The 26,317-nt window shown below is 37.4% G+C and overlaps 1 protein-coding gene across 1 annotated transcript in view; it reads left to right on the top strand.

Moving 5' to 3' along the window:
• The window catches only part of CLIC4 (chloride intracellular channel 4), a 77,054-nt gene that overhangs the window by 33,431 nt on the left and 17,306 nt on the right, over positions 1-26,317 (top strand). The window contains exons 2-4 of the mRNA XM_027520132.1: positions 4,441-4,550; positions 16,003-16,128; positions 23,482-23,588. Of these exons, the coding sequence (XP_027375933.1) occupies positions 4,441-4,550; positions 16,003-16,128; positions 23,482-23,588 (343 nt within the window). The remainder of the gene's footprint in view (positions 1-4,440; positions 4,551-16,002; positions 16,129-23,481; positions 23,589-26,317) is intronic.

Here is a 26,317-nt window from a genome sequence, read left to right as displayed (position 1 = left end):
GATATTTGCAAATGATAGACTGATAAGGGGTTAATATCCATTAATATCCAAAATATATAAACTGCTCATACAACTCAACATCAAAACAGCCAGGTTAAAAAATGGCCTGAAGAACTGAATACACATTTTTCCAAAGAGGAAATGCAGATAGCCAACAGGACATAAAAAGAGGCTCAACATCACTAATTATCAGGGAAATGTAAATGAAAACCACAATGAGATATCACCATATACTGGTCAGAAAAGAAATCATCAAAAAGAATGCAAATAGCAAATGTTGGCAAGAGTGTGGAGAAAAGGGAACCCTTAGACACTGTTGGTAAGAATGTAAATTGGTACAGCCACTGTGGAAAACAGTATAGAGGTTTCTTCAGAAACTAATAATAGGACTACCACGTGACCCAGGAATTCCCCTCCTAGGAATATATCTGAAAAAAACAAAAACACTGATTCAGAAAGGTACATATGCCCCAGTGTTCATAACCGCATTATTTACAATTGCCAAGGTAAATAATATGGAAACAAGCTAAGAGCCCATCAACAGATGATAAAGAAGATGTGGTATGTATGTGTGTGTATATATACACACACACATATATAAAACAAGGGAATACTACTTAGCCATAAAAAATGTAATTTTGCCTTTTGCAGCGACATGAATGAACTTGGGGAGGGGGCATTATGCTAAGTGAAATGAGTCAAACAGAAGACAAGTACTATATGATATCACTTATAAGTGGAATCTAAAATTGCAACAAACCAGTGAATAAAAAGAAGCAGATTGACAGATTTAGAGCGCAAACTAGTGGCTACTAGTGAGGGGGACGGAAGGAGAAAGGGGCAGTAGAGGGGTAGGAGTAAAAAAGGGTAATTTTGGGATTATATGAAATTGTGTGTGAAACTTTGAAAATTTTAAAGCACTATAGAGTTTAAAGAATCTTTCATTTAATAAAAAAATTGAAAATGTGTATGTTACTGTTAGAAGAAATAGAAAAAGCAAAACTTTGAAAAAATGCTGTATGAATGCTTTTTAAAGTGCTGTATGTACCTTTTTAAATGCTATATGTTCATTTTTGTCATCAATACAAAACAGTGTAGAATAAGATACCATGATTCCCAGTTGTAGTATGCTTTTTGTATACTACATTGTACCGTAATACCCTCCTCAGTTGGTTGGACCAACTATTTATTGTAGTTGATACTCAAAAGCTTGATTTAGATCCTTTAACTTTGTTGAAATGGAATTTTATTAGTACAACTTGGATTAAAAGAGAAAGTTTTGATTTATGACTACTGGAAATCTTGAGTTTTTCCACAGTTTCACTCTACTTTATGAAAATATCATCTGACTAGTAACTCCCAATTTTCTAGTGGTCTTATGACTTTGGAAAAACTTATTCATGGTGCTATTTCTTATTTGAATTGTTTTGAGTTTTAGGAGAGTAGTTAATAAAAAGCCTTTTTCCGGATTTGTATTGGAGAGTGCACATACTATGTTTTTTTTTTAATTAATTATTTCACTGCACCGAGTCTTAGTGTGTCATATGAGATCTAGTTTCCTGACCAGGGATCAAACCCAGGCCCGCTGCACTGGGACGCAGAGTCAGCCACTGGGCCACCAAGGAAGTCTCCTACATGCTATGTTTTTACTTGTGCATAAAGGAAAGTAGCTTGATGAGGAGTATGAGATGTGTAACAAGCTTTTGCTATACCTGAAAGAGAAGTAAATTGGTAAAACCGGTGGAAAATTATAGACAAAAGGGGTGAAGACACAGGGACATTTGTAGTCTGAGCAGGTTTTCATGAAGCGGTTCACGTGCCAGGATTCTCCTGTCTGTGCTCTAGGCTGCGCTGTGCAGGCCGCTGCAGGAAATTGAGGCACAGTTTCCTCGCCCTGTAGCAGTCATGGTGTACCTCCAACGTGTCTGCAGTTTAATATGTTTCCAGGTGCTTAGATACAACATCTTTATTACATCTTCTTTACCAATTTATTTATTTTCGCACTGCTGTCACAGAGACTTGGAAAATACAGTTAATTTTATAGATTAAATAAATGGAATAGGGTGAAGACGATAAGCCATACTCATTCTTTGTCTATCAAACTACTGCTTTTCCAGTAAGTCTCAATTTGTTCTACTTTTTTCTTATATTTATACTTCTGCTGCTAAGGATATTAAAACCGGGAGGGGAAAAAATGCAAAAAATAAAAGAAAATTGGGGCATATGAAGCTACAGGTTTGTATGAAATATGAAAATATTAATCATTAAGCTGTGTAGAAAGGTAGTATGTTACCTTTTTATCTGTGGTAAATTTAGTTGTATGTTATCCGTGTTCCATATGTTGTTTAGATGGTCAGCATCTTCTAAAAAGCAGATTTGGGTGCCGATTTATTATACATTTAACCTAGTGGGGTGACTTAGTACTGTAAACTGACTTGTGCTCTGAAGAAGAAATTACTGTCCTAACTTTTCCACATCAGTGTTTCTTCATGTGTCCAGCAGATGCCCCACTTTTTCTCCTTGAAAAGTGAGTTAGTCGCTCTGTCTTGTCTGACTCTTTGTGACCCCATGGACTGTAGCCCACCAAGCTCCTCTGTCCATGGAATTCTCCAGGCAAGAATATTGGAGTCGGTTGCCATTTCCTTCTCCAGGGGATCTTCCCAGTCTAGGGATGGAACCCAGTCTCCTGCATCACAGGCAGATTACCACCCGAGCCCCGAGGGAAGCCCCTCTTCAGGTTGTTTTTAATAACACCAAAGTTTAAGAACTAGACCTTCTTTAGGAAGTAAATTTTTGTACAAGTATAGTATTAGAAATGAATATAATTCATGCTGGCTACAATTTGATGTTTTGTTAATAAAGAATGATCAAAAATTCTTTTAATGAAACCAAGCATATCCTGTGCTATGTGATTAGGGTGGAGTTCTGAGATCCTCCTTATATGCCCATGTATTTTGTTGGTTGTATCAATATTATCTTTAATCAGGTAACTGCTTTTGTTTTAACTCCCCTCCATTTCCCTGTTGTATAGGAATTAATGACTTTACTAATGTAGCATTTTACTGAAATGGCTTCTGAAGTTTCTGAGAATTACTTTAGGAAAATAAACAGTACTTTTACCAACATCTGAGTGACTTGTTGAAAGGTAACTTCTGGCTCTATTCACAGACTTCATGGTCAAGAGGGCTGTGTTGGCTGCTGGTCAGTATCAGAGTGTTCTCTTCTACCCTGCAGGCTCTTTCTCTGATTTCCTGTTCCCTCCCTCCTTTATAAACTCAGGGACCTACATGATGGAGTTAAAGATTTGTCTCACTCTGATTTTTAGGAAAATTTTGTGTCATTGTTGAGCTCAGTGAAATCAATTGAGTAGGATTATAGATAACTTGGCTTCCCTGGTGGCTCAGATGGTTAAGCGTCTGCCTACAATGCAGGAGACCTGGGTTCAGTCCCTGGATTGGGAAGATCTCCTGGAGAAGGAAATGGCAACCCACTCCAGTACTCTTGCCTGGAAAATCCCATGGACAGAGGAGCCTGGTAGGCTGCAGTCTATGGGGTCACAGAGAGTCAGATACAACTTTCACAGATAACTTATTCTAAAGATATCTTTTGTTATTTTCTTGTTCCCTGAAGGAATGTGTAAACAGGATACGGGATTTTTATAATGAATAATTTAAAAATTATTATTTTAAGTTGGCGATTTAAATATTGGGGGAGGTTGGTGATTATTTTACTCTTTGGAGGCAAGCACGTGTTTCCTTTTTTTGTGTGTTGCCCTGTAAAGAATACTGTCTCATAGAGTAAGAAGTAACTTACATTTCACAAAACCTGTAATAGTTTTTGCCCCAACACAAGGATATATGTTCCCCCTAGGGGTTGATTATACCTGTGCTATCCAATATGGTAGCCATTAGCCACTTGTGGCTGTTTAAATATAAATTAATTAGAAGTAAATAAAATTCAGTTCAGTTGAACCAACTACATTTTAAGTACTCACTGGCCACGTATCACAAATAACTACTGTTTGGGACAGTGGTGACTCAGGTAGTTTCTATCATTGCAGAAAGTGCTCTTGGACAATGCTGTATTAGGCTAGCCATTTTTAAGAAGAGAAAGAGGTGAGAATTCTCTGGTGGTCCAGTGGTCAGGACTGTGCGCTTTCACTGCTGAGGCCCCGAGTTCAATCCCTGGTCAGGGAGAGCTAAGATCCTGCAAACCACGAAGCATGGCCAAATAGAGAGAAAGAGGCCAATGAAAGACCTGAGTTTCTTCCTTCCACAGAGCAACTTTCCCTGTCTCCTCGTACCCTTGATTAAAAATTCAGAAAAAGAAAAAAAATAAATAAATAAAATAAATAAAAGAAAATAAAAATTCAGAAAAAGGTCTGTAGTTTTGTGTATCATCACTTTGACATTTTTTTTAATGTTCATTTCTGTTTCCCAGGCTGGCAGTGATGGTGAAAGCATAGGAAACTGCCCCTTTTCCCAGAGGCTCTTCATGATTCTTTGGCTCAAAGGAGTTGTGTTTAGTGTCACAACTGTTGACCTGAAAAGGTAAGATTTGGTTATAGTTGGGGATCAACTTGAGTACATACTTTACTGTTTTCAGTTTGATCCTCTCCCCATCTCTCACTTTGCTTGCTTATGTTCTCTAAAGAAATGTATTAAAATTCAGCTGAATGATGGACACATTTAACTTGCGTGAGTATTATGGATAATTCACAGTGTCAGTATATTGCATGTGACCACTCTGTGTTTTTAAGAACTTATTGTATGTTTACTCTATATTTCAAGAGCAGCACCAGGAGCTATTTTAGTGTAGATGCAGTGACATCTTTGACTTTACAGGATGAGCATGGAACTATGAGGAACTTTCTAAGCAGATGACTTCTCATGTGTTAGGAAACACATGGCCTGTGTATCTGGATTTTTAAAGCTAAGCATGGAATTTTAGGAGGCTGATTACTGCTGTGGTCTTTTTCATTTAACCTACTTTTTAGGGAGTAATAGGAGTTTTTTATAATATGACTTTGACCATATTTGGTTAAATACAATTATAGAATAAGAGCAGTTACCTTGCTCTATGGCCCTGTGATTGTTCTTGCTAGTTGAAGGATGTTTCTAATTTTCTCTCCATAGACCAAAGTGGAGAGGGCTGTGAAGAGCCCTGATAAGCAGTAAGCTTTTTTCCTCAAGAACTTCTGTTCTCCCCTAGCAAACAGATCCGAGGCAAAGAACATTCATACTTTTTTAAAAAAAAGGTTTAAGCCAAGGATTGAGAGCATTTATACCAATAGACAATTTAGGACGTGGCAGTGGAAATGTATTCCTCTTGACACAAATGCCACAACATGCTTTGCTGTTTATTTTTTAAGCATATCAATCATGAACAGTATCCAAGAAAAAATATTGACAGGCTGTCACTTGGTGGGTAGCAGAATTCATGTGCATTCTTCTTCTGGGCATCACAAGGTGAGAATTATCTGATAGCTATAATCCCATTCCCTGTTCTCTATTATCATTCTCTGGGACCGTAAAATTTTTTTTTTGCTTCACTTAATTAGATTTTGAGGACTTAAAATTTCTTTATTGAAAATAAGTCATAAAGTCTTCTAGGAACCCCTTTGGTTACATATATGAACATAGAAGTAAGCCTTGGAAATTATAAGAATTAAAACTACAGGATCATTTGAAGAAAAACCTAGCTCATATTGGACAGGACTGTTGTAAGAATGAAATAATTTATACTTACCCTTCTATTACTGTTTTTTTCCTACACACATTCACAAAGGGAGTTTCCCAATATAACTCCTAAAAATAGACCATGCCACCAAGCACACACCCTTAGGGTGTCTTAAAATACATGGATTCCTCCTATTCCATTTTTGGCTTGGAGCAAGTGAGTTTGACTGCCATGCTTTGAAAAAAGCCTTCTTTGAACAGCTCAATACAGTGCTTGATTGTGGTACATACCAGTAATAGCACAAAAAACGATGGGAATCTGGTTCAGAAAAGGAAGTGAACTCGTCACAGCCGTTTCTAACTCATCTGTTTCACTTTTCACTTACAAACTTTTTAAGACATTATTCCTGGAAATTGATTGATATTTGAGGGCTTGTATATGTTTAGGGCTTGTATATGTAAGGTACCCGACATGTAAAAAGTGACATGTGAGAAGTGGGATGAAAGATTCAGGGTTTCCTGACAGAAAATCTACTCCTCAAGATATATATTTATTTTTTAGAGCTTTGTGTTAAATCAACAGAGAGCACTGAATATTGGAGCCTATATTCTTTAGCTTTCTTTAAAAATCTTAGGTCTACAGTATATATTAAAAAAAAAAAAAAAGCCTTCTTAAGATCAGTTAAAAATATACAGCTAGTACATGATAATGAGTCCCCTTCATTCCCAACCTTGGTCATCAAGTTCCCCTTCACAGAGATAATTGAACTTAGGTTCAGTGTTTATCATCCTTCCAGACCTTTTCTATGAGTTTCACCCTTATATGGGCTTCCCAGGTGACTCCGTGGTAAAGAATCTGCCTGCCAAGTAGGAGACATGGGTTTGATTCCTGGATCGGGAAGATCCCTGGAGAAGGAAATGGCAACCTATTCCAGTATTCTTGTCTGAGAAATTCCATGGACAGAGGAGCCTGGCGGGCTACAGTCCATGGGGACGCTAAACAGTTGGACACAACTGAGCAACAACACCACCCTTAATATGTAGTCTTAACTAAGATTTCAAAGAGAAGGTATCTCAAGAAAGTGAACATTGGCTCAAAAAAAAAAAGTCAATAGAATAAAGTTGTCACAGAAGAATAAAACATCATGTAGTAAAAAGTACCTTTCATAATTCTTAAAACTTTAAATGTGACTGTTTTTAGAAAGCTGTGGGGGAGAAAAGATTTGGTGCCCACAGTGGTTGTTTTCCTGCTTTTTCTGCTAATTGCCTAATTTCTTGGTGAAATGTACTGATGCCAGAACAAGCTGGTGGAGAGCAATAGAACTCTACTGAGAGCTTTTTCAGGCCCACTCTCTGCTCTGAAAAAATGATTGTTACATGCCATTCCATCCATAGGAACAAGCCAGTCTCTGGTTCTGGTGCTGTATGACAGGTTCTCTCTGCAGCTCAGTTGGTGTTAATGCCCACGCTGGTGGTATCATACGCCCCTGTGAGGCTTGGAGCAGCCTCCCGCTGCTTGCCTGCCAGTGCTGCCTTAAGACTTTTGTGGGAGTAATTTCTAAACCTAATTTTCGGTTTATGCTGAAATCATATTATAGAACTTTTAGATTAAAAAAACATTTGTAGGCTTTAGGAGGAATTTAAGTTTTTATCAACTGCCATTTGAACAAAAGCTTCAGGCGAATGTAAGTGAAAATAATAAAGTGTGGGGCACATTTCAAGATGTTACCACATCATCAAAAGGGGAGCAACCATGGCATAGTAGAAAATGTGAGGGGCAGAGGCCTGGATCTGTGCAGAGAGAGCCCTGTCCCTGGTTTCCCTGGGACCTCGGGCAAGCTATCTCATCTTCTTGGAGATCTGCTGTTGCTAAGTCGCTTCAGTCGTGTCCAACTCTGTGCGACCCCATAGACCGAAGCCCACCAGGCTCCCCCGTCCCAGGGATTCTCCAGGCAAGAACACTGGAGTGGGTTGCCATTTCCTTCTCCAATGCATGAAAGTGAAAAGTGAAAGTGAAGTCGCTCAGTCGTGTCTGACTCATAGCGACCCCATGAACTGCAGCCCACCAGGCTCCTCCGCCCATGGGAATTTCCAGGCAAGAGTACTGGAGTCGGGTGCCACTGCCTTCTCCATCTTGGAGGTCAGTTACCTCATTTTTAATCTCAGGAAGGAGGAAGGGAAAAGTAAACTGACAATTCTTCAGTGTCCATTACATGTTAAATATCTTCACCATACTTATTAGAAACTACTCATATCAAACCATGTTCAAACCTTTCATTGAATAGAATTCATTATTTTATCACACTGATGTTATAGGGCCTTTCTGGCTAACAAGTTCATGGCAGTGATCAAGATCTTTATTTAAAGACTTCCACTATCTTCACTGTGCTCAGAAGTTCCTAAATCAAGAGATCAGCATCATTAGAGCACAGATAAGCCTGAGAGGTAGGCTGGGGGAAGAGAAAGAAGAAAGCATGAGAACAGTAATGAGAGAGACAGTCACACTGAGACACTGACTTGGATATAGCTGAGTGTGGCCATGTAGTTGTTAGGGTAAATTCCTCTGGTTTGGGGAATTGAGAGTAGAAATGATAACTTTAAGAAATTCAGTTCAGTTCAGTTGCTCAGTCATGTCTGACTCTTTGCGACCCCATGAATCGCAGCATGCCAGGCCTCCCTGTCTATCACCAACTCCCAGAGTTCACTCAGACTCACGTCCATCGAGTCAGTGATGCCATCCAGCCATCTCATCCTCTGTCGTCCCTTCTCCTCCTGCCCCCAATCCCTCCCAGCATCAGAGTCTTTTCCAACGAGTCAACTCTTTGCATGAGGTGACCAAAGTACTGGAGTTTCAGCTTTAGCATCATTCCTTCCAAAGAAATCCCTAAAAGCAGTGTTATATTACCAGTGCATAAAATTCCTCCTCCATGATATTCTCAGAGAAAATAAGTAAATTGGAGAAAACCCCCTTAAAAGTCTGAGCAGTATTTGTTTTCATTTTCCATTTCTGTCTTAAACATTGAAACTCTCATCCTTTGTGGTGTCACTAATTTCCTTCTGCTGTAGAAGTCTGCGCACCATTTGTAACATTGTATGAGTCAGACCCACAGTAAGTTGCCATTATCATGGCATAAAGTTTGGAAGATTACTATGATAGTTTAAACTTTAACAATTTTGAAGTAATTTAAAATGTTACAATGGAACTATGAAAATGATAGCTCTGTATATCTTAAAAGGACTTATAAACTCAGAACAAAATCTGATTTCCAAGTGTATTCTTGAGGTAATTTGCTTTCATTATCATGTCTCTGTGGTTCCACCCTTCTGAAAATAGTCTTTAGCAAGTTTGAGTTCCAGGTATGTCTTTAGTAAACAGCAGCTTGAATAACATGTACAGAGAGACCAAGTGGAGTGGAACAGTCCAGCCTTTTAGAGAAATCATTCATTTCCTGCGGCTGGTCAGGCAGGAAAGTACAGACTCTGTCCTTTCCCTTTGTAAAGTTGACTTGGGCTACATGAAGCCCTTGTTAGAATGGTCCTACAGTTGAAGATACATGTCTCATGAATGTGTTCTGAATCACATGTATACTCTCGGTGTGTGTGTGTGAGAGAGAAACAGACAGACAGGGAGAATTTCATTGCCATGTGTCTTTATGTTCTTTTTCAAGATAATTTCAAAGATGGAAATCCTGTTGAGGCCACTAAGAGCTGGATTAGAAAATTGGATTGTAAATGAAAGGCTTTCTAAACCTGTTATCGTGTGTGTGTGAGTGCTCAGTCACTTGAGTCATGTCCAACTCTTTTCAACCCCATGGACTGTAGCCCACCAGGCTCTCTCTATTCATGGGATTCTCCAGGCAGGAATAGTAGAGTGGGTTGCCGTTCCCTTCCCCAGGGGATCTTCTCCACCCAGGGATCGAACCTGTGTCTCCTGCATTGTAAGTGGTTCTTTACTGCTAAGCCACTGGGAAAGCCCTGTTATCAGTATACATTCTGCTTATAAACTATAAATCTGTTAAGAATTATAAAAGTTGTATTTGGTACCTTTTCATAGATGTTATTTTGTTTTAAAATGATTGCTCCACAAATGGACCTTAAAGTAGACAGGGATCAGCAGTATACCACATTTGATCACAATAAATAAAATCCTTTAACTGGTTGAACGGGGACACATAGGCAGATGCTTAGTAACTGGGATCTTGGTGTGTGTGGTTTGATGTCCACAACAATTCAGTCATTCAGTTAGTGACTTAGTATTAGTCAGAATATAGCAAATCTAGTGAAGAATAATTAATAGGAGTAAAGTGATCTGAACCAAAAGATTTGTGTTGTTACTTTTTTTTTTTTTTTTTTGCTTATTTGCCATATACTGTGTCTAGCATTGGAGAAGGCAATGGCACGCCACTCCAGTACTCTTGCCTGGCAAATCCCATGGATGAAGGAGCCTGGTAGGCTGCAGTCCATGGAGTCGTGAAGAGTCGGACACGACTGGGCGACTTCACTTTCACTTTTCACTTTCATGCATTGGAGAAGGAAACGGCAACCCACTCCAGTGTTCTTGCCTGGAGAATCCCAGGGACGGGGGAGCCTGGTGGGCTGCCGTCTATGGGGTCGCACAGAGTTGGACACGACTGAAGCGACGCAGCAGCAGCATGTCTAGCATTCTCTTGACTTGTGTGAATTAATTTTATGTCTGAAAAATCAACACCTTTAAAGTTTTAAAAGGAAACTCAATTAACAAATAAGTCTACATCCTTAGTATTTTTTTCTATTTAGTGAGTCAACTAGTTAGAGTTGGTTATTTTTAAGAACCATCTCCAGTCTCCTGTGGCTGTGCTATACTCATTTTTACCAAGCTGCTGGAACGGAGCCACCAGCTCGAGGACCTCCAATTGTTTGTGCTGAATTAAATTTTAATTGAAGTTAAGCCACTTAAGTTGCTTAAAGTATTAGCTTCTATAAGGTGCCTCCTTTTCATTCCGTCTTTCTCTTTCTGTTTCTTGTTTTACTTTTTTCTCTTTATATATTTCCTTTTCTTCATCTGGAAACAAAATAGGCAATAACAGAATAATTTTTTTTTCATCTAAATAGAAGACTACTATAAAAAAAGACTTACTCTGATGACTAACTGTGAAAATAAATAGCCTCCGAAACATTGGAGAATATTCATGCTCTCATATCAAGGCATGAATTCTATGCACTTTACTTTCCTAGATATCCGTTGAGGGAAACATTTGAATGAATTTGAATGAATTGCTGAATACTTATTGAAGGTCTTTTATGAAATAAACCAAAGATGTCCTGAAAATTTTAGTCATCGCCTATTCAGTTGCATTGTTTTCACATTGCAGTCCCTGTTTCTGTGAAGCCTCTGTAAAAATGAGCCTTTGTGGGTCAGACAAAACACCTGAGACCTTAGAGGACCAAGTGAGGACTTGAAGTTGAAGAATCTTAGATTCTATCTGGTTGCTGACTTGATAATAGCTTCTAAATGAGTCACTTCAGTGCTTACAGCTTGTCTGTTTGAAATCTGCTGATCTGTTTAGAGGCATTAAAGTTTCTTCTCAAATCTACTTTCACTTGGAGCAAGGACCTAACATGATTGTCCTTCATCTCAACAGTTAATCTTGGAAAATAGTATCATCACCTTAAAAAAAAAAAATCTATATAGCCTTTCAGCAGAAACAAGAAGAACTATTCACTAGTCGTGCATGGTTTCACTTTACTTACACACTTTTATGTTAATCAAATTTCTTAGTACCAGCTAATGCTAAATAACCATCAGACTCAAATAGAATTTTGAACCATCAGACTTAGAGTTTTAAAATTGTCACTTTCGTGAACACTTATATAAAGTTTAGTTCACTTTCATACCCATTATTTGATTTGATCTTTACAGACAAACCAAGTCTTATATCCATAATACAAATGAGGAAATCTAGACCCAGAGAAATTGTGATTTATTTAGTCACATAGCTGGTGAATAGCAGAACTGTTCAATTTGGGACTTTAACCAGGTTCTTTTTATTTGGTTTTTTGGTTCTTTCTTCTTTACCATGCTAACTTTATCCTTCCTCTAACAAATATTTTTGTTTGGAAACCTTGAAAATTGTTATAATTTATTGTAGAAGCAATAACTGCTATCTATTCTGCCACCCTCCCTTATGGATTATTTTACAGCATTGATTTCTTTCTTCTCCTTTACCTAACTCTGCCCTGTTCATGAAAAAATGATTACCTTATACTTAAGCATTAATGGATGCTTCGTTAGTCATAAGAATGTTAGTGGATATGTTTTATAACTTTGAAGTGAGAAAGGTGTCTTCCAGGTGACCACAATTTGTGTGTGACAGATTAAAGGATGTTCTTATTCATCACTGGCATTGATGGAAGATATGTGTATTTTCTTTCTCTTGTGTATTTTATACAGTTTTATTAGCCCTCCTTGCAGTGATGAGATACTGTTGTTCTTTCTTACCTTTGTGCTACTTTCTTAACTTTTTTAAGTGTTAGGAGTTGGAAATAAATATATAAACCCTAAATTGTTAGGATTTCCAGACTCTTGATTTTGTGTATGGTCTTTCTGAGTTGAGGAGGAAAAAAATTGTAAGTGGGAACAAATGGGATTCTGAGTGAGAATATGAGTGGGTGACTTGAAAACTAAGAAGACTACCATCTTGGACATGCTGGACCCTTTAGTGATCAAAGAACAGGTGGTTAAGATGATGAGTAAGAAGGAATAACAAAAAGAAATGAGTGGGAATTCCCTGGTGGTCCAGTGGTTAGGGCTGCCGTGTGCCCATGCCCAGGTTCAGTCCCTGGTCAGAGGAACTAATATTCTGCAAACCATGCAGTAGAGCCAAAAATAAAAAAGAAACCAGTGAAATGAAAAACAGAACAATTCTGATTTGGAGTTGAGTACTTATGTAAAAGTTACTGGAACCCTCTAGTCATACCTCACTATTCAACTGAATGTGCATCTGGAAGACTTGCTCACGTTCCATGTACTCTGATTATTTGGTGCTCAACTTTACCTTGTCCAACCAAAGAGTGCTCAGTAAAAGAATAAGAGTTGAAAATCAGATCAGATTTTGACTTTTAAAAGCTCTCTTTTGGAATTTAGGTTATTGCAGAAGTTGATAAATAGTCCTATTTTTCTTTGGCTTGGGAAGGAGATATGCTATAGAACTTGAGTAGAGGGAGGCCCTGAGTTAGAACATTTGAGCTATTTGGATGATTACCAAGTCCTTGTATTTTTTATTGGAATATAACAGTAGATGAGGCACTCTCCAGACATAAACTGACAAAATATTTTACCTTCATGGTGCACTTAAAGATATCCTTTATTTTATTCAAATTGTGTGCATTTGTGGTAAGGAGGGAAGGAAGGTCTGTACTAGGGGAAAAGTTCTTGGAAGCAATGCGTTATTTTTTTTAAGTTTTTAAAGTTCATCTTCTTAATTATAAGAGTTCTCAAACATATACAAAAATGAATCAACTTCCTCATAACTTCAGTTCTGTTATCAAGATTTTGCTTCCATTTGCTTTGTCCCTTTTTTTTTTCTTCCCTGAAATATTTCAAAGTGCACCCCAGGAATACTGTCATTTCACCTCTACTTATTTCACTGTATATCTCCAAACAGTAATGACATTTCCTTACCTTACCAAAGCACTTTTCCCCTAGTACAGACCTTCCTTCCCTCCTTACCATAATGCCATTAGACTATCTAGTTCCCAGTGTATAATCCAGTTTCCCTGTTGTTTAGTCACTCAGTCGTGTCCGACTCTTTTGCAGTGCCATGGACTGTAGCCCCCATTCACCTCTGTCAATAGAATTTTCCAGGCAAGAATACTGGAGTGGGTTGTCATTTCCTTCTCCAACAGATCTTGCTTGAGACCCAGGGACCGAACCCGCAGCTCCTGCCATGTCTCCTGCATTGCAGGTGGATTCTTTACCGATAAGCCACTGGAAAGGTTCCCCTCCCCCCACCCCCACCCCAGTTTCCTTAGTTGTCTCCAAAATATTTTCTCTTTCACTGGTTTGTTCAAATTAGGATTCAAACAAATTAAACTCATATTTGGTTGTTATGTGTCATAAATTTTTCTTAATCTACAACAATCCCTTCTAACTCCCACTTGTGGCTTTTTGTCCTTCTGCCATTGACTGGTGAAAATCCAGTTAGTTGAACTGTAGATTGCCTCAAATTCTAGATTTGGCTGACTGCTTCCTTGTGATATCACTTAACTTTGTCCTGTAACTCCTCATGTTTCCTATAAATAAACTTTTTGGTCCCAGGACCCCTTTATTCTTTTAAATTATTGAGGACCTCAAAGAGCTTTCAGTTAATATTGATTTTACTATATTAAAAATTAAAATGAGGAATAAAATTTTAAAATTTCTATTTAAAGTTAGAAATTTAAAATAATTATTTACTAATTCATTTAAGTAGAACAATCATGAATTCATTGTCATCTCAGTTATTCTCCAAAACAAAATTAGTGAGAAGAGTGGCATTGTTTTATATTTTTGTACATATCTAATGACCGCCTTAATAGAAGACAGATTCTTGTATCTGCTTCTGTATTTGTTACTTTGTGATATCTCCAAGTAACCTATGGAAAACCCCACTGTACAACACGAGAGTGAAAAAGGTACATGATGTCTTTGTATTATTTGAGTGGTTCTGACCTCATGGACTATCTGATGAAAAAGTGAAAGTGAAAGTTGCTCAGTCGTGTCCAACTCTTTGCGACCCTATGGGCTACACAGTCCATGGAATTCTCCAGGCCAGAACACTGAAGTGGGCAGCCGCTCCCTTTTCCAGGGGACCCTGGGTTCCCTAAGGAATTCCCTGGCGGCTCAGATGGTAAAGTGTCTGCCTACAATGCAGGAGACCTGGGTTCGAACCCTGGGTCAGGAAGATCCTCTGGAGAAGGAAATGGCACCCCACTCCAGTACTCTTGCCTGGAAAATCCCATGGACGGAGGAGCTTGGTTAAGCTACAGTATGTGCGGTCGCAAAGAGTTGAACATGGCTGAGCGACTTCACCTTACCTGGTTCCCTAGATTGCAGATTGAGAGACAGCTGCCCTAGGAGGCTTGATTTGGTAAGAATGGTTGTTAGGTGGTGATGTATGCTTCATGTTTTATCCTTAGGATGCATACCATATCTGGTCATGTTATTGATTCTAGGATTCATTGGGCTTAGGTGAGGCATTTTGCTTTTTAATAGGGCAGCAGTGGCACCCCACTCCACTACTCTTGCCTGGAAAATCCCATGGGTGGAGGAGCCTGGTGGGCTACAGTACATGGGGTCGCAAAGAGTCGGACATGACTGAGCGACTTCACTTTCACTTTTCACTTTCATGCATTGGAGAAGGAAATGGCAACCCACTCTGGTGTTCTTGCCTGGAGAATCCCAGGGACAGGGGAGCCTGGTGGCTGCCATCTATGGGGTCACACAGAGTTGGACAGGACTGAAGCGACTTAGCAGCAGCAGCATACCAGTTTTACCATTCTTATTAGTGTTCTGTGTATTTTCAGTTTTTCCTAATTAACAGGAAAATGTCTTCATTATTTAATTTTGAATTTCTTGTATAATTTTATTTACGGACATTTTTCCATGTGTTCACTTACCTGTTGCTTACCAATTTATTTTGACCTATACCTATTAGAATTTTTTAATTTGGACAAAGTCCTTCTTAATTACTGTCACATTTTGTCCATTCTGTGTTGCCTTTTATCTTTGTTTGTGCTGTCTTTTATATATTAAAGTATTTTAATACTAGTCAAATCTTGTGATTTTTTTCCAATCAAGTCTGGACTTGGAAAATGGAAAGGAAATAACACCTGAACTTATGGAACACCTGAAATGTTATGGAAAAGGACTGTGGGAATCAGCTACTCCTCTCCCTTATTTAAAAAATAAAAGGCCTTGAGAAGTAGAAAAGTTATAGTTTGTCCAACTTTACACAGTGAGTTGGTGCCAGGGTTTAGACTAGAGACTGACTTTCCCAAGTCTTCTTCCCCTCATTCTATCTCCATTTCTAATAAATACCTCAGTTAAATTTGGAACATGAATGAAGAACTTTGTAATTAAAATCAAAGATTTAAAATTTTCTTATCATAAATTACATGCTTTGTGGAGGTTTGCCTCTTACTAGAATACTGTTGTGGCTATTATACTTAGTGGAAAAAGTATATTTTTTCTTATTCATTTTTATATACTTTAAAATTTAGAATCACTCTGAGAATGTAAAGTCTTGTTGCCTTCTTTAGTTAGAGTTAAAAATGACCTGATTTTGACCACTGTTTTGCCTAACAGGAAGCCTGCAGACCTGCAGAACTTGGCTCCGGGGACCCACCCACCATTTATAACTTTCAACAATGAGGTCAAAACGGATGTAAATAAGATTGAAGAATTTCTTGAAGAAGTCTTATGCCCCCCCAAGTGAGTATCCAAGAAAATATGCCTGGAAATATTGCCGTCTTTTTAAAGCTTTGTTTTGTCTGGCCCTTAGAGACATTTCTCTTGATTGTACTTAAGTTAAATTGTCCCTGAATTAAGTTGGAATGACTAGGACTTCTCTTCATTCATTTTAAAGCTACACAGATGTCAGAACTGGCTGCTGGCTAGGCCCGTAAGCCATACTAAGAGAGGTAGGAATCGGATTAAGCTGGTGAATACCTGGTGAAAGTAGGTTTGGGATATGTGAGATAGGTCAGGAAAGACTGATTATTTGAGGTCCCAAAACGAGAGTGAAGTTTAAGGATAAGAAGAGATGGGGAAAGACATACTCACGTTGAACCCAGCCAGAATGTCTAAGCAGGAGTGAGGTACAGGTTGCTGGGAGATTTCCTATCAGGTTATTTTAAAGGTAATTTTCTGAAGCTACTACCCAAGGGCATTAACTTTTTAGACTGTGTCCCTGGGATTCCGTTTTTATATATATATTTCTTAGAGGTGTTCTAGATCCCCTGGTCCTGCATATTAGCTCGCGTGGTTAATGATTTTAAAGTACTCAACTGTTGCCTATAATGTGAAATGTAGTTGAGAAATAAATGTACTGTAATGATGGTTACCTAAATTGCAACTATGCAGGTTTGCATCATAGTGTAATCTTGGCATAGATTCAAAGCTTCATTGATTTCTTTTAGGCTTTTCCAGTTTGATTATCCTGAAAACCAGGTTTCTTTTTTTTTGGGCCCAAGCCTTTTCTTGTTAGTTGTCTTTACTCTCCACACATACAGTTAAATTTCCTTGGAATGGGATTATTGAGTTAGAGAGTTCTAAAATAATAGTTACTCAGTATTCCTTCCTTCATTCATTGGTTTATTCTTCAAACAGTTACTGGGCAACAAAGCTCTATGGATACAATATGAGATAGTTCCTGCTCTCCAGAGGTGCAGTTGAATATGGACAGATAGTGGTGCTATGGGAAGGTGAGTGGAATCAGGAAAGGCTTTAGAGAAAGAGATAACATTTGAATTAAGCTGTAATTGAAAAAAAAAAGATTGGCATTCAGCAGGTGAATGAGAAGATGACAGACATTCCAAGCAGAAAAATAATTTTGAATAAACTTTCTTTGGAGGACCTAAGGATGTGGCTGGGTTGAAGATGGTAGGCAGGAAAGCTGCCAGGAGGTATGTGAGTAATGAGACCCCTGTCTGCAACTAGTTCATCTTCAATTGGGAACAGAATTGCCCTCTATTCAGCAGTCTTATACTAAGCTTAAAATTTCACTTTCTTAATCCTGTGTTCTAATGTTTGTCCTCTGCCTTCCTGTCTTTCTGAGAACCTCAAACTTCTTTTATCTCTACTTTCCAAGAGTCCTAACCTACCTTCCATCCCTAGTAAAGTTTCTGTAGACAAATATCTATAAAACTGTGTTTGACTTTTCCTCCAGACCATGTATATAGTTACAATACTGATAAACTGAAACTCAGATCTTTATAAAATAAAAACGGAAGCTTTATATACATCAGTAATGAACTATTGTGGACATTCATTCAACTTAGTGGAAATAACTTTTGAGAGAACATAGAACCTGCCAGATCTCTTTTTATTTTTTTTGTATATGTGTATCTTACCCTTTTCATTTTTAAAGTCTGTCAGCTGTGAGGAAAGTTCCATATTCACTAGTTTATCCTCAGACGCTAATGAAAGTAGTCTTTCTCTCATAACTGTAGATTATTGTATCAACATTAAATTATAAATAGAGAAACAGTTTGAATGACATTCGTTTTCTGGGAGGGAAATTGTATGTTGTTTCAAATCATAGTCTGAAATGTTTATGGTGTAAATCCTTCCAAGGATATTTACATTTTTGAAGTCAGTATTTGATAACATTATATACCATTTCAGTAAAATGGGGGCATTTTTACATATTCTCTCCTAACCTTCTTCTTCAACAATATCAGCAATAACAACAACAAATTTCATTATTCTTATTTTTTCTAAGAGGGAATAAATATTAATAATATTAAAGTTATTAATAAATAATGTTAGCTCCATAATAAATATTAATGGAGCTAATATTAAAGTATTCTAATTTTTTGGCATCTAGGACTAAGACATTATAGCATTTTTAATTTGATTTGGACTTTGAAAATAAACATTTTCACTTTTTTTTTTGGCCACATTTTGTGGCTTGTGGGATTTTAATTCCCCAACCAGGGGTTGAATCTAGGTGCTCAGCAGTGACAGCAGAGTCCTAAGCATTGGACCACCAGGGAATTTCTTCACTTTGCTTTTCATATATAGAAAATTTAGCTTCATTTCATTTGGGCATATTTAAAAAGATACTCTAACCAGAGATGATCTTTTCATCTAAATAATTTAAAAATTGGGAAATCTTTCTGTTATTAAGGGTTCATAATCTGCTAAATTCTCTCTGTGGTTAATTTTCCTTGTTTTTATGTTGATGTTTCTGATGGCTCAGATGGTTAAAGAATCTGCCTGCAATGCGGGAGACCTGGATTCAACCCCTGGGTAGGGAAGATCACCTGGAGCAGGGAATGGCAACCCACTCCAGTATTCTTGCCTGGAGAATTCCATGGACAGAGGAGACTGACAGGCTGAAGTCCATGGGATTGCAAAACTGATTGACTAACAACTTTGACTTTATATTCTGAAGAGAGTTTCTAAATAAAGTTAAAAATTTTACTTTAAATAGAAGGGAGTATTTTTGATGTTACTAATGCCTCTGCTGTTATTAACTAACATTCAAGTGCTAATAGTGTGCCATGCACTGTGCATTGCGGAGTATTTTGTGGAGTATCTCAATCCTCTCCAAGACTTTATGGAAAAACTGAAGATGAATAATCAAAATAATTCGTGCAAGGTTTCACAGTTAATGGTGGCAGAGTTGGCATGTGCATGCTGTGTGCTAAGTCGCTTCAGTTGTGTCTGACTTTGTGTGACCCCATGAACTGTAGCCTGCCAGTCTCCTTTGAACATGGGAATTCTCCAGGCAGGAATACTGGAGTGGGTTGCCATGCCCTCCTCCGGGGGATCTTCCCGACCCAGGGATTGGACGTGCTTTTCTTATGTCTCCTGCATTGACTGGCGGGTTCTTTACCACCAGCGCCACCTGGGCAGAGTTGGCATACTTCCTTTCAAAGCTAGATCTATATGCCTTCAAAAACCTGTTTCCTCTCCTATTTTTCATTTGGTTGAGTTTGACTTTTGTTAAAGGTAAAATGTTGAGTCTTTAATTGGAATTGTGCTTTAGTGAGTACAAAATTGAAGGCTAGCTCAAGTTTAGAGGAAGGGCAGAATAGAAAGCGAAGGGAGTTTGTTTTACTGTGATGACCAAGTGGGACTGAAAGTGGTTGTCCAGCTTAATTTAGTGAACCCTGTTTAAAAAGTAGGGGAGGTTTAACTTCTGATGAGTTTTTGTTTATATGCATGGGAGCAGCATGTTTCGGAGAAGGCAATGGCACCCCACTCCAGTACTCTTGCCTGGACTATCCCATGGACGGAGGAGCTTGGTGGGCTGCACTCCATGGGGTCGCTAAGAGTTGGACATGACTGAGCGACTTTACTTTCACTTTTCACTGTCATGCATTGGAGAAGGAAATGGCAACCCACTCCAGTGTTCTTGCCTGGAGAATGCCAGGGATGGGAGAGCCTGGTGGGCTGCCGTCTTTGGGGTTGCACAGAGTTGGACACGACTGAAGCGACGCAGCAGCAGCAGCAGCATGTTTGGATTGAGAGTACTTTGCCCTTAGTGGGTTCTGTAACCCATAATGTGAAATGCTGATCAAACAGCATATTTTCTGTCACGCAGACTTGCTTCTAGAGGATGAGAGAGAGAGAAGGAAGTGTTTCTGGGATCATCACATGCATTCTTTTCCCTTTCCTCTGTTCTAGGGCAGTCAGGGATCAGCCTTTTCTCTAGGATGAGGTCTTCAGGTCCTTAGCTGATCCTATTTACACTGATTGTAAGCCTGCTTGTTTCCAGGTAGGAGGAGGAGAAAAAAGGCAGAAGAGTTGTGTAAGCTGGTGAACTAGAATCCAGCATTTCTAATAACATGTTTTTGGCATTTGATGAAACTGAGAACAGAGGGGGTTTTATGTGAACATTTCTGATTTAATCGTGACAAATGCAAGCTATTCTAGAGTTGTTTAGAATTTAGAGACTAATGAAAAGCTAAAATCAAGGAGTTTTTGCTAGTCTAGGTAACTATAGGTTTTAATGGAGAAACTGTCTTCTCTTCTGGGGTGTTTTTTTTCAGTTTCCCCCTTGCTTGAAAGAAGGAACTACTTTGCCACCCCCTACCCCGACCCCCACCAAAAGCTTTTTAAAAACTTTGAAATTTGGATTTTTAACTGAAGCAGGCTTGTATACTTGGCCCACTTACTGTGATAAAAGGAGAGGAGGATAGAGGAAGCTAGATAATTTTGGAGAAAAGTTCTATAAACTGTTGTTAAGCCTTTTTTCTTTCTTTCTTTCTTTTTTTAAGAGAAATAACAATGAAACTTGAATTTACAGGAGTTATTTAATAGACTTGTATAACCACACTTTATTCTCATATTAACACAAGAAAGGAGAAAATGTCTGAGATTTTTCTTAAAGGATGGAAATACTCTTAGCTAGTCTGCCATAAATACTAGTCAGTGATGTGATATAGGATGTAATAAAGGACTGATCTTAAAGTCTCAATGCCCTGGATGTGCATGTCTGTTCTGTGGTTGACACATAGCCTTTTATTAATCATTTACTTTTGTTTTATTAAATGTTAAAGTAAATGTTCATAATAGTTGAAAAGTATTGCTTAGTCAAGCAGTTTGCCAGTACTACTACTAATGAATTATTAAAATCCAGTGTTTGGGGGAAATGCAAAAAAGTTGACAACTGATTTTGGGCCTAATGGTTTAGTATTTGATTTATCTTTTTGAACTTGATCTGTAATAATACAAAAACAACAGCACTGGACTTGGGGACAGGAGATGTGAGTTTGATGATACTTTTAATTAGTCCAGTGATTTGAGGGTAACTATGTAAGTTTTCCGAAATATAATTTCCTTTCAGCAAAATGAGAGATTGAGGTTGAGTAGTCTCGGTGTACTCGGTGTACACTCGCGGTGTGCCTATAGTATTATATGCATTAAATTAATACTACAAATTTAATGGTTTGTCTTGGAGAAGAATAGGGCATGTTTAACCTGTTTTAGAGAACAGTAGTGTTTTGTTTTTTTTAAAGAGTTGTAATAGTATATGTTTCCATGTAATAAAGGATATGCTGATTGCAAGTCCTACATTTTTACCTGCTCATTAAAATAGGTCTCTGGTAAGTATGATTCTGTGTGTTCGTCTTTATAACCCTAGTACAACTTCTGACACATAGTAGGTACCTAATTATTAGAATAAATAAATATATGCATAAAATGAATATATAAATAATCTATAATTCAAATCTACTTCCCTATAAGTTACTTTGAGAATTATGAAGTTTACTTCATTAGAAAAAGTAGGTACTCTTAAATATTGGTTGGGGAAAAGAAGAGTAAATTTGGAAACTTGGCTAGAGGAAGACATAGGTGTACTGAAGAGGCGCTTTTGTTCCTTGCACTATATTTTCTTTGGAATGAGTCAATGAAGGTACTGTATTAAAAGTGGTGGAACTATTTAAACTACAGGCTGGTTATTTTCATAGTCAAGGGAAATCCAGGGATGTTGAAGCTGGAATTAACTGTTTCAGCTCAGGCAGAGGGGAATAAAAAAAGAGAGAGAGATGATAAAGTTTTCTGTAGTTAACAGGAAAAAAAACATGTTATACATGTATATTTATATATAAACACACACATCACACACACATATAATATACATTACATACACTCAGGTGAAATTTATTTACTGTAATCATTCACTGAAAAGCTCATTATGTAGTTAATTTAACTTCTAATTATAAAGAACCTTTCAAGCTTAAAAATAGATATTAAAAAGGAAATAACTTGAGCATATAGGTATTCAATAGATATTTTATATTCTCCTTCCCAGTATAGTACTATGTCTAATTTAGAAGATATCTTTTCTTGAATTTAAAATGGTAAACATAAAAAATATGACTATAAAAACTAGCCTGAAACTACAACTTGCAACTGGACTAAATTTTTTTCCTAAAAATTTTTTGTTTTCAATTTAAAGACAAGTGGTAAGAAAGCATCTTAAAATGTATGAATAAATCTGAATAACTAGTTCAATGTAAGATTTTTTTTCTGTAGTTTTACTGCCCCAGTCCATTTTCCAGGGAAGTGTTGCAGGGCTTTTAAGAATAGAACAGTCTTTCCTAAAGTGGTGCTAAGAGTCTGAATTTCTCTAGTTCTGATGAGTTGCTGCAAACTCTACTGAAGGGAAAAGTAAAGAATTAGGCTTTTTCATGTATATTTTCCAATTTAAGGAAGAAATAAAAATTAAGTATATGTATTTGAAATTTAAGTATATAAAATACACGTGTGTGTCTTTTTAAAAAAGTTGTTGTGTCATGAAATGTCTCTTCTCAAAGTAGAAAGACTTTGTAATAACACAACAGAGCACTTGTTAGAAAAATTCTTCTGTCTTAGTTTTCTGTTGCTCAGTGTTACCCTTACAGTATTTCATATATGGGAAGTTTTGGAAAATCCTGAATGTAGGGCTAAAGTGAATGATCAGCCTCCTGCTGTTTTTGTCCTTGACCTAAATTTGGCCAGTCTAGATTCTTTTCCTACTGCCAGGGTTCTGTGGCACTGTTGTACACGGCTGGCTCAGTGCATGGCATACCAAAGATGTCTGTTTGGCATTCCTATCTGAGAAAGCTCTGCAGTTGAAATGTGGCTAGTGCAACTGAGGAAATGAGTTTTAACTTTATTATGATTAATTTAGATTCCTATTTGGATAGCCACAAGTCACTAATGGCTACCATATTGGACAATTCTGATATATAATATTTCTGTCTGCACAGAACGTTCTCTTGGACAGCTCTGCTCTAGAGTTCTCTTACTAAGACGCCCATTGACTTGGCACCACTCTCTGAACAAGTAGATTGTTTTCCCAGAATTTTAATTTATAAAATGGAGATGGGGTGCGGATGCCCTTTGGATGCCAAGAATATTAATACATGAACAAAAGCACTGTGCAGAACTTTGTTTCCTAAGGAAAAGTACATCTTAAAAGTACTGTGGAAAACTGGTGATGGCATTTCTTAGGGTAATAACTGTTAAAAGATGTCTAGTAACTGCTAGCACAATGGTTTGATTGAGAGGATTTATGCTAATATATCTTTAGAGGCTGTATAATCCATTATTACATTTTTCATTTAGGTACTTAAAGCTTTCACCAAAACACCCAGAATCAAATACTGCTGGAATGGACATCTTTGCCAAATTCTCTGCATATATCAAGAATTCCAGGCCAGAGGCTAATGAAGGTAAAAAAAAAAAAAAAAAAACAAGTGGTTGAATTAGCAATGTAGAACCAGTCCCTCCTACCTACACCCCAAAAAACCTCCAAAACAAAACAAAACAAAAACAGGAACAAAGATCAGAAAACCCTATTATGACAGTGATTATAAATGATTACTTTGGAGGCCATTCCTTAAAGTATTAAAAACTAGCTTTCAGAGTTGATCAGAGATTTGATGATAAACCAGAGTAAGTCCTTAAATTGTTCTTTTTCTGTTTCTTTTTGATTAACTGTGCCTAGCATAAAGTGGGTGTGTGATTAAATATTTATTGAATGGATTTGTTCTTATATTCTTCTGAGAAGTTACCATGAAGGGAGCTATACAGAAAATTACAGTGTCTCAGAAACAATGGATTGGGTGGTTGTAGTGGTTGGAATAGATTGATATAGCTTAATTTAAACTATTGTTGGGTGCCAGGAACCTAAAGTCAGCCTGGGTGGATTTTTGTGCTAATTACCCTTATGGTTAATTGGAGTTTTTGGAGTTCCTCTAAGAGAGCATTTGGACACACCAGCCTTGCAAAGGTCTCTGTATGCTAAAACTAAGGTTTTCACTTCAAGTCCTATTTTCCTGGTGAGAATGGTTTGTGTAGTGCAGATGCTACCTCCTTCTTTTATTTATTAAAGGACACTGTCTTATTTCATTTAGCAAACTTACATATAGTAAAAGGAAAGTCTCTTTAAAAGAGGTCCCATTGAATGAACCTTGTCCTAACAACACCGTTCAGTCACTTCGCCTTTTCTTTGGGATGTTAAGCATTGTTCTTTCTGCCAAAAACTATATAGAGAGAGCATTAGTGTTTAATTAAAAGTAACAGTAATTACCAAAGCGCCAATTCCTAAAGACACTATATATAATCCATCATAATTTTAGACTGTTTGGTAGCTTCGGTGGGGTTCTTTGGGTGGAGTTTATGGCCCCAAATGAGCAAGAATACCAAAGGGAAAAAATATCAGTGCCAGTTGAGCAAGAATAAACATCTTTTAAAAAGTTGACACATTTGCCGATTTCCTTCTGTTATTTCGGTGGGTAGATTGCCAAGCTATTCAGGCTTTTAAAAATTACTATTAAATTTTTAAATTGCAGCATTTCACAATTTAGTATTGAATTTCAGTGGTTTCTGGAATGATATTCACTGCATGAAATCGTGTTTCTATAGGGAAAGGAAAAACTTTAGTGCTCAGGCCTGTCTTACATCTATTAAATGTGTTTGAGTAGCTGCCGTAGCTAGGGAGCAATTTTCCTTAGTAATTGTCTTTTTTTTTTTGACTAATGGTTCTGCATGAGTCTTTTATACACTCAGTAAACAGTTCACTGGGGCCCCTCCTATCCAGAGACAGTATCTCTCCTCTGTTCTACCTTCCTTCCTGCAGGTGACTGTTCTCTGTACACCCAGATGTTCTTGCTGAACATCTTCTATGAACTTGTTCTATGAACTCTCTTAAAGTCATAATGTTTTTATTTCTCAGTGTGGTTCTTGGAAACTAGAGGGTGGTTGAAATTTCTTTTGATGCTTGGTAAAGAGGAGAGGGAAATAAAATGTGTCTGCTTTAAAAAAAAAATTGCTTTGAGGGCTGGGAATGGGGGAGGAGACGAGGGGAGAAAGTGACTCACTTAAGTATAACTTTGTATTCTATTTTTTCCTATCAATTTGTTCCTGTCTTAAGTAGCCACCTACATTTACTGTCCTTTGAATGCTGTAACCAATAAGAACAAACAACATAGTGGATTATACCGTGCATAACTTAGAAGGCTTTTTATATTAAATTACCTATTGGTAAATAAGAATTCCAGTTGCCAAGCAACTTCCCCCCACACTGCCATGAGACTTTAGAAAACAGTATTCCAAATCACTTTGGAGCTTACTGGGTCTCCCTTGTGTATGTTTGTTGCAGGTCTTTTATCTGTCTGTTTAGTACAATTAAATACCTTAAATAAGCCTTAATGATCTACCTCCTTATTCCTCCAAATAATAAACAGCCTACATACACATTGATAGATTTTTTATTTTACATGGTAAATTAAAGTAGGCAAGTCTTTGATTGGTTTTTAAAACCTATTAAATATTTCACAAAATTCAGTGTGTTTGGACAGTTTTAAGGCCTTTTAGGACCTACTTCTATCTATGTAAGGGATTAGATGTTTGGATACTTTAGCAGTTGGGCTAGTGAAACAAAAGGGCCAATGCTTATATCAGGGTACAGAGTAAATAAAAAAGATTTAGAGAATAAAATAAAGGAAACATAGATAGATAAAACATATAATTCTTTAGTAACATGTAAAGGTGACCGAGAGTAACTGTGTTTTCTTTTGAAACATTAAAGGAGAAATTAATGGGTAATTACTTTTATGGGATGGGTTAGGTATGACCTGTCCCAGATCTCACACTTTTTTTTTCCAATTCTGTGATGCCCTTAATTTATATAATTTATTAAGCTCCCAAATGTAACCCATAGATAATTTGTTAGTCTGTTGATGTTTATAATATTCTTAAGAGGTCAGTGAATTTAGCAATGATGAATCTGCCATTATATCCTCAGAGGCATATTCCATAATGTCTCAATTCCCATTTTTAGATGGAGGCAAGGAATCTTTAGGTTCTGATTAGTTCCTTTTTATTCAAAGTTTATTCTCCCTCCCTGTTTACCTCCTCTCTTGTGCTGCCTGCCCTCCGCCAAAAAGTGTGTGAAATA

Source organism: Bos indicus x Bos taurus, chromosome 2, assembly GCF_003369695.1.
Source record: "Bos indicus x Bos taurus breed Angus x Brahman F1 hybrid chromosome 2, Bos_hybrid_MaternalHap_v2.0, whole genome shotgun sequence".
NCBI lineage: Eukaryota > Metazoa > Chordata > Mammalia > Artiodactyla > Bovidae > Bos > Bos indicus x Bos taurus.
Note: the sequence above shows the minus strand (reverse complement) of the source record. Positions and strands in the feature narration are given on the sequence as shown.